The sequence below is a fragment of the Carassius carassius genome, chromosome 7, assembly GCF_963082965.1.
Source record: "Carassius carassius chromosome 7, fCarCar2.1, whole genome shotgun sequence".
NCBI classification, from domain to species: Eukaryota; Metazoa; Chordata; class Actinopteri; order Cypriniformes; family Cyprinidae; genus Carassius; species Carassius carassius.
In genome coordinates, this window is record NC_081761.1 from 28154882 (window position 1) to 28169442 (window position 14561).

At 37.6% G+C, this 14561-nt stretch overlaps 1 protein-coding gene across 1 annotated transcript; it reads right to left on the reverse strand.

Moving 5' to 3' along the window:
* Nucleotides 1–5594: 5594 nt before the first annotated feature.
* crybb1l2 (crystallin, beta B1, like 2) lies at nt 5595–8791 on the reverse strand. The gene is made up of 5 exons (XM_059554433.1): nt 8656–8791; nt 8297–8415; nt 8074–8206; nt 7412–7554; nt 5595–6263 (listed from the first exon to the last, which is right to left on the reverse strand). The coding sequence occupies exons 1-5, from the start codon at nt 8752–8754 to the stop codon at nt 6092–6094; spliced, it is 666 nt and encodes a 221-aa protein (XP_059410416.1). The 5' UTR covers nt 8755–8791; the 3' UTR covers nt 5595–6091.
* Between the last annotated feature and the right edge of the window lie 5770 nt (nt 8792–14561).

The following is a 14561-nucleotide window of genomic DNA, read 5'->3' on the forward strand; positions in this document are numbered from 1 at the left end:
AACACCTGCAAAGGTTTCCTGAGCCTTCAAAATAGTCTCTGACAATCATTGACACCCTTCACAAGGAGTGTAAGTCACAAAAATTAATTGCCAATGAGCTGGCTGTTCACAGAGTGCTGTATCCAAGCATGTTAAGAGAAAGTTGAGTGGAACGAAAAAGTGTGGAAGAAAAGCATGCACAACCAACCGAGAGAACTGCAGCCTTATGAGGATCGTCAAGCAAACTGGATTCAAGAATTTTAGAGAACTTCAGAAGGAATGGACTAAGGCTGGGGTCAAGGCATCAAAAACCACCACACACAGAAGTGTCAAGAGATTTGGCTACAGTTGCCGTATTCCTCTTGTTAAGCCACTCCTGAACCACAGACAACATCAGAGGCATCTTACCTGGGCTAAGGAGAAGAAGAAATGGACTGTTGCCATTGGTCCAAAGTCCTCTTTTCAGATGAGAGCAAGTTTTTTATTTCATTTGGAAACCAAGGTCTGTGATGATTTGGGGTGCAATGTCATCTGCTGGTGTTGGTCCATTGTGTTTTTTGAAAACCAAAGTCACTGCACCCGTTTACCAAGAAATCTTGGAGCACTTCATGCTTCCTTCTGCTGACCAGCTTTTTGAAGATGCTGATTTCATTTTCCAGCAGGATTTGGCACATTCCCACACTGCCAAAAGCACCAAACGTTGGTTGAAAGACCATGATGTTGGTGTGCTTGACTGGCCAGCAAACTCACCAGACCTGAACCCCAGAGAGAATCTATGGGCTATTGTCAAGAGGAAGATAAGAAACAAGAGACCAAACAAAGCAGATGAGCTGAAGGCCACTGTCAAAGAAACCTGGGCTTCCATACCACCTCAGCAGTGCCACAAACTGATCACCTCCATGCCACGCTGAATTGAGGCAGTAATTAAAGCAAAAGGAGCCCCCTACCAAGTATTGAGTACATGTACAGTAAATGAACATACTTTCCAGAAGGCCAACAATTCACTAAATGTTTTTTTAATTGGTCTTATGAAGTATTCTTATTTGTTGAGATTGGTGAATTGGTGGGTTTTTGTTAAATGTGAGACAAAATCATCACAATTAAAAGAACCAAAGACTTAAACTACTTCAGTCTGTGTGCATTGAATTTATTTTAATACATGAGTTTAACAATTTGAGTTGAATTACTGAAATAGATCAACTTTTCCTCGACATTCTAATTTATTGATATGCACCTGTAGTGGTTTTACAATATTTGCTTGATGATGACCAAAGTTCTCTCTGTTTAATTATAGATCATTATACAGTGATGGTGTCTCAGAAACCTGTCCGAAATCAGTTTCAGGAGGTACTTTCAAGTTCAAACACTGTCTGAGAAGTCACTGGCTAAAGGCTGTGACAAACCAAGTCGACGGTCGGCTGTCTGCCAATGCCAGACTGTTGTTGAGTGTCTGTCGACTCCGCTTTTGTGGTGATTTGGTTTTGGGCAGTTTGTGAGACAGATCACTCTGACTGGCTGTTATAGCAGATGAGTGTATGAGAAGAAAAGCGAAAGTAAAAAAAGTGAGCAAACAACAAAGTCATGAGGCCACATCCAGTACAGACGGGACTTCTAATTTTACATCTTCATCTTACCTGAGCCTTACGATATGCAACATGAAATAATCCAGTATTTTCATAATGGCATGCCTGCCTTGAATGAACAAGGATCAACAAGACCATGCAAAACCAACGTGCTATTTTCCTGTTGCCTGTATTTGCAGCATTTGATGTTGATTGATGTTGGTTTGGTGTGTTATATTCACAGCAGCAAGGCAAAAAGTAAACTACCTATGCTTCAGGGGCTGTTTACACGACAACATTTTCATCCAAAAACAGTAAGCGTTTTATGAATTTTGCCTGTTCGCTTACACGACAACAGGGTTATGGGAACTGAAAATGCATATTTAAAAAAATTTAAAAAGGCACTGTTGTCGTTTCCGTGTAAACACTCAATAAGGGAATCTTTAAAAATGGTGATGTCATGCACGTGCGTAGTATGTGTAAGGTATGTAGACATGCGCAGTACGTGTTGATTTTCTGACAGTGATGCGGAGAGACACATAGGAGACAAATTGTTGAATAAAGTCATTATTTTTGTTTTCTTCATGTACCAAATGTATTCTCGTCACTTCATAATGTAACAGTTGAACCACTGATTGCAGATGGAGTATTCTGACGATGTCTTTCATACTTTTCTGGACCTTGGCACTGTTATTTACTTGGCAGTCAATGGGACAGTCACAAGCCTCCCGGTTTTCATCCAAAATATCTTAAATTGTGTTCCAAAGATGAACAAAGCTTTTACAGGTTTGGAACAACATGGGGGTAAGTGATTAATGACAAAATTATCATTTTGGGGTGGAGTATCCCTGTAAGTACTCAAATAAACAAAAACGAATAAATAAAAGATTTATTGAAAAAATAAAGATAAAATTAACAAGATTACTAAAACTTTAACTAAAATCAAAGTGAAAACAAAAATATTATATACTTAACAATAAGTACAATAGTTTATTAATATTAGTAAAATAACACTTGAGTAAAATGACAACCGTGCTCATATTCAGCAAGTTTACATGTTCACATTTTCCAGTTATCCTCTTGCCACGTTTTCTGATGTTTTCATTTCCAACAGATGAACGCTACATATAGATACTTTTTCCAAATAAAGGTTATGAGTACTATATATCATCCTCTTTCCACTTTTACACCTATCTAACACTAACTCATATTCTCCCACTAAAAATACTCTGCCTTCACATATGGCTCTTCCCCCAGATTCCTCAGACTTGCCCCAGCATCCCAATGCAGTTTCTGGCCTCTCAGCCTCATGCACTCGCTCACGCACACACTCTCACCCCTCTCTGCTCTTTATTTTTAACTCAGTCAATCAGACACCGCTCACCGATGACGCAGATCCACATGCAGCACTGACACCATCAGCCAGAATGAGAGAAAGAGAGAGGGAGGCTGGCAAAACAGGGACAAGCTGTGGCAAAGAGAAGAGACGGAGGGAGAAAAAAGTGCCAGATTTTAATCGAAGATGAAAATCCTTGAAATTTACAACTGAATGACAAGTGCATTGTTCAAATATTTTGTCAAGTAACATCTAAATTAATTGGTTTTATTCAAATAATGATATAGTATCGCTGAATCAACCACCAAAAAAGTTCCCGTTTTTAGTCAGATCAGGTAGAAAAAGCTCCTCAAGGAAACACCTGTACATTTTCACCTGTTTTATACAGTGTACTGTGTGTAAGATAAATATGCATCTTTGTAGGTGTCTTCACCCTTTGCCTGTCCTCCACTTTCTCTCTGTCACTTTCTCTCTAACTCTCTCTATCTTACTGATAGGTTCACACCCACTCGTTTGTTAAACACTGAGACAAATAGCTTACATCACTCTCGGCGGAAAGACTTTTTAGGAAGTTCCAGAAAAAGATGCGCTTCTCCCCCGGCTAACTCTCAACACAGCTGTGACGCAAGAAAGAGACCTGCCACACACACACACAGCTCTTGTAGAGTCTGTATATGCTTGTGCTTCAGAAGCAGAGAGATGAAACAGCAAAGGACATCTCTGTAGATTTGTGTGTGTGTGTTTAAATGGAATACAGAATATCCATTAGTGAAAGAGGATATTGCACTGTAAAAGGGATTTCTAAGGCAACCAAATGTGCTTATCTAATTTAACTGATCACTAATATGATTCTAAATAACTAAACCATATTTGGTTACTCTAATGAAATATTTTTGAAGTCAGATTAGGTAGAAATAAACCTTTAAGGTGACAACTGCATATTTGCACTGTATGTGTGTGTAGATGTGAAGCCATGCTGTTGTTGACGTCATCATGACGTATTTCTCGAATGTTGTGAAAAGAAAGCAACTACAATTATTTTCAAGTGCTGAAAAATGTGTGAAAGGAGCAAAAGAATAAGAAAACTAAGTAGACCGACATAACACAAATGTTAGTACCTTCTTGTGGTGGTTGTGTGGAACTACAAGAGTGAGATTCAATTACCTCAGAATCCCACTGAGTCTGTTTTCCCATTAAATCATTCCAGCCTGTGCCCCGAATCATGCTCTGTCTTCTCTTCATTACCTCTCTGAGAGTGAGGATGAGAAAAGTGTGAGAGATGGGATGATCACACACTTAGGATGTGGAGTTACTAGATTTCCCAAGGTGCTTGGAGTGTGTGTGTTTACGTGAGTGAGGCCTTAGGGCGACTGACGTCAGTGGAAAGGCTGGAGCTGTGATGAATCTTAATTGTGTCTGTGTATATGTTTTGGCCTTATGTGGGAAGCATGACATCAATTTCAAATAAATTATTAATTCATTCAGCAAGGTTTAGAAATGTGCTATGTTAAGATAATATAATATTCATGCATGTGTATGAAGAAATTGGTCAGGTGTTATATGAACCCACAATAATTCTGTTTATGATGACAGAAGACTATATCGGTCTTATTTTTTGCATTTTTATTCATTCATTTTATTTATTCATTTTTATTGAATTTTTTTATTTATTACTCGGAATCTTCATTTTAAATGAGTAATCCTAGATTATTGCTGTATTTAAATAGTTTAAATGGGTCATATCATATTTTTTTATTTTATTTTAGTGCATACATGCTAATGTATGCTGTAATTTAGTCTTTTAGTATTTTTTTTTTACTTTCTTAACTAAAACAGGCCAAATGTATTTTTTATGACCATATTCTCACTTTAGGTGCTTTTGAAGTATTCTGTCTTGCACATGACAACGTAGCTTAAGATACACAGTGTGCATTATGTGCGCTTTTTTTTTTGTAATTATTAGGGATTTAAACATGTTACCACATTTAGTTTGTTTTAGTATTGTTTATTTGTACAAAATTTGTACAAAAAGGCGTGGCTGATGTTAATGCATTTATTTAATTATTATTATTATTATTATTATTTTGTTAGTATGAGTAGGAATTTGCCAATTTACGAATTGCGGTAGGTGTTTCAGTGTTATTTCAGGATCACTGATATACTATTACAGCTTTTATCATTATTTTGTGGTTAGTTTTTAGTATTATCTTGTGTTTTCATTTTAAATTTAGTTAAATTTCACTAATTTTGTTTTGTTTTTGTCATTTTTTTATCATTATTTTTATATATATATATATTTTTTTATTTTTTTATTTTATTTCAGTTTTGGTTTTTAGTTATTTTAGTACATCAAGTTTTACTAAATGAAAATGAGAAATGTAGCGGAAATGATCCAACAGTTTTAAAGTTTTAGTTCACTATATCCATGTATCTTGTTATTATCACTACATACCAACCTTAGCCGCTTAGCTCCAATAAAGTTTCAGATTTCATAGTATGAAAATGTTCATTCCAAAAGATCAAGGCCTTTTTATTATACTACCCTTCACAGATGCTTTAATGCATAATTAATGTTAGCATTTGGTCCGTGTCTCTCTCTTGAAGGTGTTAGATAGTAGATTGAATTTTTGGGAATCTGATGATATGAGAGGCCTGACACATTAATACTAAAAATAAAATGCCATGGACACAGATAATCAGCAGTGATAACAAGGAACAACGGTCACAGGTGTTGCTTTTATTACTGTTCCAAAAGGATGTGGAGGTTTTACACGGCCTTTAGGCCAAAGCACCCTTCCCTCTGCCACCCATTGTCCCGCCCCCCAACCCACACTTGTCAATCATCATCCCTGACCCCCACGAGTCAGGCATCAGTTAAGGCTCTTTGTGATGGACTGATTTCCTCAGGGGGAAAAGTAAATGGAGGATGAGGAAGGGGAGGAAGAGGGAAGAAAGAATAAAATGGAGAAGAGGTGAAGAGGGGTGGGGAAGAAAAAGCCATTCTTTCATCTGTTATCAGCAGCCAAATTTCTATTGTGATGTTTTATCTGACTGACCTCCATCCCTCTGGCCTTCTTTCCCTTCCCAGGATGACTCATACGGGTGGTGCGCTCCTCCTCTCCTTCTTGCCCCTCCCCCCTCCCCCTCCTTCATCGTCTCCTCCTCCTCTCTTTCTCTCTCCCCTGTTCCCTCTCTTTCTCATCCTCCCTAGCCCTCACTTGGTGGCCATAGTGTAGCAACCGTCTGGGTGCCACTGCATGTCACGGATGCGCCTGACGGACTGAAACTGGGGATGGCGAGCGCCGTACTCATTAAAGTGACGGTAGTCGCCCTTCTCCAGCAGGTACTGGCTGCCACGGTAACCAGGATACTGGTAGCCCACCCAACTAAGACAAGAAATGAGAGGAAAGACAAATAAACATAGAGAATGGGTCAAACTCAAGTATAGAATTGAGAATAAAGAAGAGCCTCTTTTTCAGTTCTGTATGGTCAAAAGTACCACACTGGAAATTATTTTATTGAAATATTAAGAGCATTAATATGGTTGTTTAACTGAAATTAAAACTGAAGTGTGAAAAGCAAGACAAAAGTGACTGTTTTCAAACAGGTTTCCAGAAAGTCTGCCTGTAATTTGTAACAGTTTTATGTTTTGGAAAACTGGAGGCTTATTCATATAAATTATGCGATTTATAAAATGTAATCAAATTATATCATTTGTATGATCTGTTTATGCAACAATGTCAGTTATGTTTAGGGGACCTTCATGCTTTTTTCTGAAAATCATACATTTTTGTGTGATTAAGATTATATGAAATTGCCACCTCTTAGAACAGTTATGTTTTTTTTTCTGTGAGTTTGGGTTGGTCTTGCCAAAAAAGTACAATATTTTGAAAGTGCCAGATTTATACCATATTTTGTTGATTGAAATATTAGGAGCTTTGATACTGTTAACTTATTTAGTTTGAGTGTAATGGAAATTAAAAGTGAAGTGTATAATGCAAGATAAAAATTAATGACTGTTTTCAAACAGGTTTCCAGAAAGTCTGCCATTAGTCAGACAAACAATCTCCTGGTAATTCATAACTATTTTACGTTTTGAAGATTACTAATGAACAAATCACTTTCGTACAATTAGCTTTTCCCTCAGTACTGGTTAAGTTTAAGTCTTTCATGATTACTTTTATTATGTATGTATTATTGGAATTCACGTATGAATTACGAATTAATCCATATTAAATTGGCACCTGGCAAATCAGTTACATTTTCCCACGAGAACGGGTTGCCCATCCCCCCGAAAAAGGTCAATGTCTTGATAGTGCCACATTTTATACGCTTTTCAGTAGCTAGAAGAAAGTGTTTTAACATGAAAAACTACACATTTCTGTTTTAAACTCAGTGGATTTAGGAAGTGAGGGTATGACTTATAGATCACAGACTTCAAAATTCTCTCCTATCAGATCTATATTTTATGTTGAGCTCTTACTTCAGATACTCAGAAACTCTACTCAGATTTCTTTGATGAGAGACCACTTACGTGCCACAGCTGACCATGATGCTGCCGACGCGGTCGGTAAAGCCGAAGGTGTACATACTGGGAACATCATCATCGATAATCTCCATCTTACGGCCCTTGAATTCACCAACTTCATACAGACAGATCTTATGCTTTTCTGGGTCCTGTGAGGAGCACAAACAAGAGGAGATCAAGGTATAATATTTACTAATAAATGCATAAGATTTAAAAAAAAAAAATTTCTTTGACCACTTTTATCAGTGAGTGAGATAGGACAGGAAATGATGTGAGGGAAGAGATCAGGAAATGTTGGGAGCTAGATTCAAATTTGCATTGCCTTCAAAAACACCATGGCTAACGTGCCATAAAATATATTCATGAATATGTATTAAAAAATATATATATTTTATATATATGTATATATATATATATATATATATATATATATATATATATATATATATATATATATATATATATGAATTACTATTATTATTATTATTATTTTTCCTTTTCGGTTTATCTGTAGCTGGGAACATGAATCAAACTCATTTTTCTGAATGAGTACCATGGCTAAGGGAACCATTATCTGACTTTATGTTGAAATGATTTTGCTAAAAATGGAACGAAAACATAAAAAAAACCCACCACAAATGTGTATAATGAATGAAAGGGATGGATACCATTCTGACTGGTCTGAAGGACAGCAGGTAGTCGTTCCTGTGGCAGTTGCTCCAGCAGTCCCAGCGGGGGTACTCGCCCTTCTCCAGGATGTACATCTCTCCGCAGAAGTTCATCTGCTCCCAACCCACCCAACTAAATAAAAGAAAGAAGCACAGAGAAAATGGGAGTATTGTTGAAATGCACAACTGGTAAGTCACCCAAATGGATCATGGGAACACTCACGGGCCACACTCCACGCGGAGGGAACGCACTCTGTCCATGCCCATTTCACACACGTTCATGCACTCGTTGGAGATTTCGATCATGCGGCCCTGAAAGTTCTCCTGATCATACACATACATCTGAGAGAGAGAAAACAAGATGAAAATCTAATTAGTTTAGCTTGTTATGCAACTCTCAATTAAAGTTGTCAGTTTTTAGTTTAGCTTGGTATAAAAATAAAGCATACATACAACTTCCACATGTATTTCTATGGAAACTAAATTGACACTCAATTTCATTTAGCTGTTTGTTATCATGCACTTTTCATCAGTCATCATGTGCAACTTTTATGCATCTGTAAATATTGTACTGGCACATACCCTGTAGTTTCCCACGCCCATATCAGTTTTCTTCTGAGTTTGAGCAGCCTTCCCATCAGGCTGGGAGGCAGGCTTGGACTTCTCTCCACCAGTGGACATGATGGCTACAACAAGGGAGCAGAGAAACGTGAATAACTGGTAGCCTTCTTTCTGGAAATGTCTATTGTTGGACATGTAGTGATGTGAAGTGCTAAATATTGCTCAAAGCAAGTAACGAATCCCATTCCAACAAATCATTGAGTACATTTATAGCCCTTGAATGAATTCCTCACCCACTTACTTTGAAACACTTTCACAATAGTGTTACAGACGTACAATGCTCATACGTAACAATTTGCCCGGGATGACTAATTTACAAATATATCACAAAATGGTACATTATAATGGCTGAATATTCAAACTGAAACATGGAATGAGACCCTTACGGTATCTGATGGAAAACTGAGGAACTATTGGATGATACAATTCTTGCAACTTCTTCAAAATATTTGCGTAAGATATTAAATTAACCTAGCCCCGGATTCTCACAAGGCTTCAAGCAGCCCTTTTTAATTAAAATATCACCCGCCCCAATAAGTAATTAACAGTAATTTAAATCGGAGACTGTGTTTAATAAATAAATGAAAACCTGCATCACTGGTACTGCATTATTTAACACACCACCTATAATTTATATCTCTCTCTCTCTTCATATCCACAGCTTTTCTGTATTCATTTTTTTCTGTTATGACAAAAAGGTTACAGTTCTCCCTGATGATGAATAAAGTGCTATGTTCACAAAAGGATTACATTTTAATTGCCTTCTATCGGTGACTAATGTGTCAAAGCTGTTCGAGATATTCTAACACAAGCCCATGCTGGGGGTTCCTTGCTGTGTAGACTATACAACCAGACTAAACGTGGGATCAGCTCTCTCCCAGTTTTGTTTTTGCTCACAGAGCCCAGTCTCTTACCTGTGTTAGTCAGTAGCCGCTCTCTGTCTCAATCAGCGTGTGTATTGAAAGCAAACGTGTCCCTTTTATAGGCTGGCGCCCAGCATGGGGGTATTAGGCCCACAGAAACAAACTTGCTGAGCTCACCAACCCACACACAGAAAAGAAATCACCTCATCATCAAACAGAGAGAGAGAGAGAGAGAGAGAGAGAGAGAGAGTATATTTAAGAATAAGTATACTTATTTCTCAAACCCAAGAAGTCTTTCTCAAAAGCTTACCTTTTGTCAATGTGCATCTGGTTCTGAAGCTTTTACAAGGTGACAAAAAATACAAGATATTGAGTGCCATTACAGCAATACTTGCAGTTTATTTCACTGTAAAATGAGATATAGGAAACCTGATAAAAGTAAACCAAAGGAAAAATACGAGCAGCAATGTTACCAAAGTGAAGGCTTAGACTGGAATATTTTCCACTCTTACGTTTGATCTATGATATTTTACATAAAAGCTTAATTTATATAGTGGTAGTAGAAGTTCATCATTTTAAAACTACATTATTAGCCTGCTTCAACAGTACACTAAAATTGACTAAACAAAATCTCATTTGTCAGTGTAATGGAACACCATCGGGCCAAAGCCAAACCATCAGGCGCCAAATTGAAGACTTGGCAAATTTCCAAATGTACACTGAATTTACGAAATTTTTAATAAAATGCATGCTAATGTGGTGCCAATAAAAGTTAATTTGCGTCTCATTTCCAAAGTACATTACCCTTCATAAGCAGCCCATATGCTGTGTTAAAATTCTGGCAGACATGCTGCCAACTGTGTGAAAGTTAATTTTTAGGATAAAATGCCAACAAAACAGCACCAATTACAACATAAGATTCATGGTTGAATGATACTGTTAGCCTATTAATTGTAGCCATAAAACATGTTACAATAACATATCTCCTATGTGAAATATGTTCTTTTACACACAGCCACAGTGCACTCTTATTTATGTAGAAGGTGAAAATGTTACGTCAATGGCTTTGTTCAGAACAGCAATAAATCCCATAATGCAATGAGTTTGACTGTGATGGATGAAACGAAAGTAATATCAGCCATAGTTTGAAACCTCTTGCCTTAAAATTTGTCAGTCTGATGACACAGTAAGATATGTACTGGGGGGAAATGCATAAAACGAAAAAAAAATCATTTTCAAGATGGTAAGATCCTTCATTCCTGAGATTCAATTTAGGCATACCATTTTTCATGCATTATAATTTGCATTAGTATTCAGTAAACAGTGAGCTAGTCATCTAGTCTAAACCACATTCCCATTACTTCAACACTTCTGGCCTGGGTCATGGGTTATGGGCCATGGGTCAAGGTGAGGACAATGAGGAGCAGCCAGTATGTAGCACGTTCCTAATGGAACACTACATGTATATTCTAAAGTGTGGATTATTGATTTATGATGAATTTAGTATAGTACATTTGATTACAAAGGAAAAAGGTCTTGTTGCATCAAAGAAACATACTCATATTTTCATTTAAGATTTGAAAAAGATCTGTTTCCTAAATGAAAATTAGATAGGATACAGATAGAATTCTGTAACAATGTTTTTGTAAAACAGAAAAGAAAAGGGGAAAAAATAATTGAATTTATAGGACCTGCATCTAATTATTTTAAACCTCAAACTGAAATATAAAATCTTAAAAAAAAAAAAAAAAAAAGTGAAAGTGACATACAGCCAGCCATGTGAACACACACCTGGAGCAGTGGGCAGCCATTTATGCTGCGGCGCCCAGGGAGCAGTTGGGGGTTCAGTGCCTTGCTCAAGGGCACCTCAGTCGTGGTATTGAAGGTGGAGAGAGCACTGTACATGCACTCCCCCCAACCACAATTCCTGCCGGCCCGAAACTCGAACTCACAACCTTTTGATTGTGAGTCCGACTCTCTAACCATTAATCAAGACTCATCAGTCTAATGTTTAATGTGTGGGTTCGCTATGGTTGAGTAAGTTTACGCAAAATGACTAAACTGCCGTGGCTGTCTTCCAAAACTTAAGACAGCAGACAAACTATAAACATGTTTCTGATTTTTGAAAGAGAGAACGTTCACTGTATGCAGTGGGTCAAATCCCTGTATTCTCCACATATAGGCCGCTCATTGTGTAGCTTACGATGCACAGTGCTGACCGATAGGAATACAGGCGCTCGCGCTCCATTGTGTGTCAATCAATGTGTCTGCATTCACACGACTGCGGGCGTGCGCGCTCGCTCGCGGATACATCAAAACCAATGCGCTGACGGAGCAAAATGCTCCACAACTCTGGCCTCACAATAAAGAGAATGATCTCACAAACACAAACTCCCTCACTGAGTCTCAAAGATCCTTCCATCAATCTCAGCGTCGTGACGCGCACCCAGCTTTGATGGTCGCTATAAAATAGAAGGGTCAAATAATCATAAAACTCCTCTCCAAACGGGACTGACGAGCATCACAGGTGGAAATTCAGGTAAGATAAAGCTAGAGTAATAGATGGGTTTATGGAAATTCAGCCATAAAGACAAAATAAAAAAATAAGAACTTCAATTAATTTCTATTAGCTTTTAGGTGCCAAAAGTAATTGCACTTTGTCACAACAATAACTTATTTTCAATGTAGCATGTATGCTTCCGCTCACAATCAGCCTAGCAACGAACGCTGAAACAATATTACAATATTTTACATATTTTTACATGCAATATGATAAACAATTGTAATCTGCAAATGCACTTTCTATGGACGAGTTAAAATGTTACATGTAACGTAATTTAACTCCAATTTGTCTCTGACTGGTTATTCTTGTAAATATTTTTCTTTGTAGTGAGCTTCAATGTTTTGCCAAATGTATACTGCAAAAGGTGGTTTTTAAGTAAGTTACCATCATAAAAGCGATACTGAAGGCCACAAAAAGCATTTTTTACCACTGTTGTTTTGAGATGCAATGTGTTGACAATCAGCTATTTACTTTTTTAGTATTTGATGAAAAAGAGAGCTCGCGGAGTGATACAAAGGACATGAATGTAGCACCGGTTTGTTATCAGAATCAAGTATTCGGAAGAGCTGCAATTATTCATGTAAAATGATCATGTATTATAATAAATACGATTATTATAATATATATATATATATATATATATATATATATATATATATACACACACACAAACACACACACACACACACACACACACACACACACACACACACACACACACACACACTTTTATGTTTGTTCCAGTAGCCTTTTGACAGTAATTTCATTATCACTCCTTAGGTTTTCCCAGAATGCCCAAATGTACGTCAAACTATATGTTTGTATAAAACGTAACTGTACATCTCCCAAAGTTTGTAAAATACTTTTGAAGAAGTTTTAAGCCTCCACTCTTGAGCAGGAAAGAAGATTAACAGAGTTACTAGGATCCAAACAAACCCATCAGTGTCTGGGATAGACATGGCTCCTTGCTTTAAGGTAACCGCTCTTTCTCTCTAGTGAGAAGAACAATGACATTGTGAGAAACAAGCTATTGATTCTTTGTCTGAGAGTGAGAAACAAGGCACCAAACTATCAATATTTTAACAAAGGCTTTCTCTGCTTAGGTATTGATTTTGAGAATTTAAAGATGAATGCTCTGTGGACGGTTGCTGCTTCTTGTCCAAGATGTGCAGAAGTATGTGAAGAATTCTGTATTATTTAAAGGGATAGTTCACCGGAAATGAACATCATCGAGTTGTTCCAAACCTATACGAATTTCTTCTCTGGAACACAAAAGATGTTTTGAAGAATCTGGCTAACCGAACAGGTTCTGGTCCTTATTTACCGCTTTTCCACTGGAGCTGGTGGCGGGTTGGTGCCGGAGCTGGAGGTGGTGCTCAGTCAAGAGTGGCACTCGCTCAGAACCGGCTCCTGTTTCTACCGACATGGGCCAGAACCACTGATCTATATATGACTGGATCGCTCATCGCGTTCTTAACTGCCAACAGGCAGTGAAGCCACCGGAAGTGTTCGATCCGCCATCTTACTTTTTTTTAACTTGTTGACCACTTGGTGGTAGGTTTGTTTAAACACTACTGTTGTCATGTCCCCTGCTATCTCCTTATCAACGCGCTTTTTTATCATGCTACTTTTTAGTTTGCCTTGGATTTACCTCATCGACCAGATAGTGAGGATAGCATTGGTCTCTTCTGCGGACCACTGACATTTACTCGTTGTTTACTTGCCTGATCTGTGATACCTTTAAAAAAAAAATGACGGTTATCAAACTGTGGTCTGTAAGTGGAAGCCCCGCCCACTGACATCACGGGTTCCCTTGTTCAAGACCAACAAGGTTTTAGGGCCAGTTCGGAACCAAGATGTGGGCACCGGCTTATGATTTTTTTGAGTGGAAAAGTGCAGCCAGGTTCCCATTTGGGCTCCAGCACCGGCACCAGCCCGATGGAAAAGCGATAATATAAACGTAAACTTTTGTGAGACCATTTTTTTTATGGATGGGTGCTTTTTATTTCAATTCTTTTGGACTAATGCATGCAACACCTGGTGAGTGTCATTAAAAAGCTTGAAAGATCATACACAATTTTTTATATTACTCAGACTGGATTTATCTGAAAGAAATAAGTCATATACACCTAAGATGACTTGAAGGGGAGTAATTTATGGCCTAATTTTCATTTTTGGGTGAGATAACCCTTTAAGGGTTGAAGAATATGGTATGCAGAATATGTGCTTTATAAGTACGTATAAACAGTCAATAGGCATGCTAGCACTGTTTACTAGTTAACAATGAGAATTGGTCTCTAAACTAAGGTGTTTTTGCACATTACAAATTTTCCAATTTTGGTAATTGTAGATTATCACTTTCTATTAAAAAAAATGTTCCCATTCCCTTCCACACAGCTTGTCATAATGTATTCAGACACCACATTTTCTCCTCATTTCCT

Excerpts from the sequence above, each read along its gene's own strand:
- crybb1l2 (XM_059554433.1), bottom strand. The coding sequence starts at position 8,754 with ATGTCCACTGGTGGAGAGAAGTCCAAGCCTGCCTCCCAGCCTGATGGG. Across the intron at positions 8,416-8,655 it reads TGGGCGTGGGAAACTACAGG|ATGTATGTGTATGATCAGGA; the intron begins GTATGTGCCAGT and ends TCTCTCTCTCAG. Across the intron at positions 8,207-8,296 it reads CTCCGCGTGGAGTGTGGCCC|TTGGGTGGGTTGGGAGCAGA; the intron begins GTGAGTGTTCCC and ends TCTTTTATTTAG.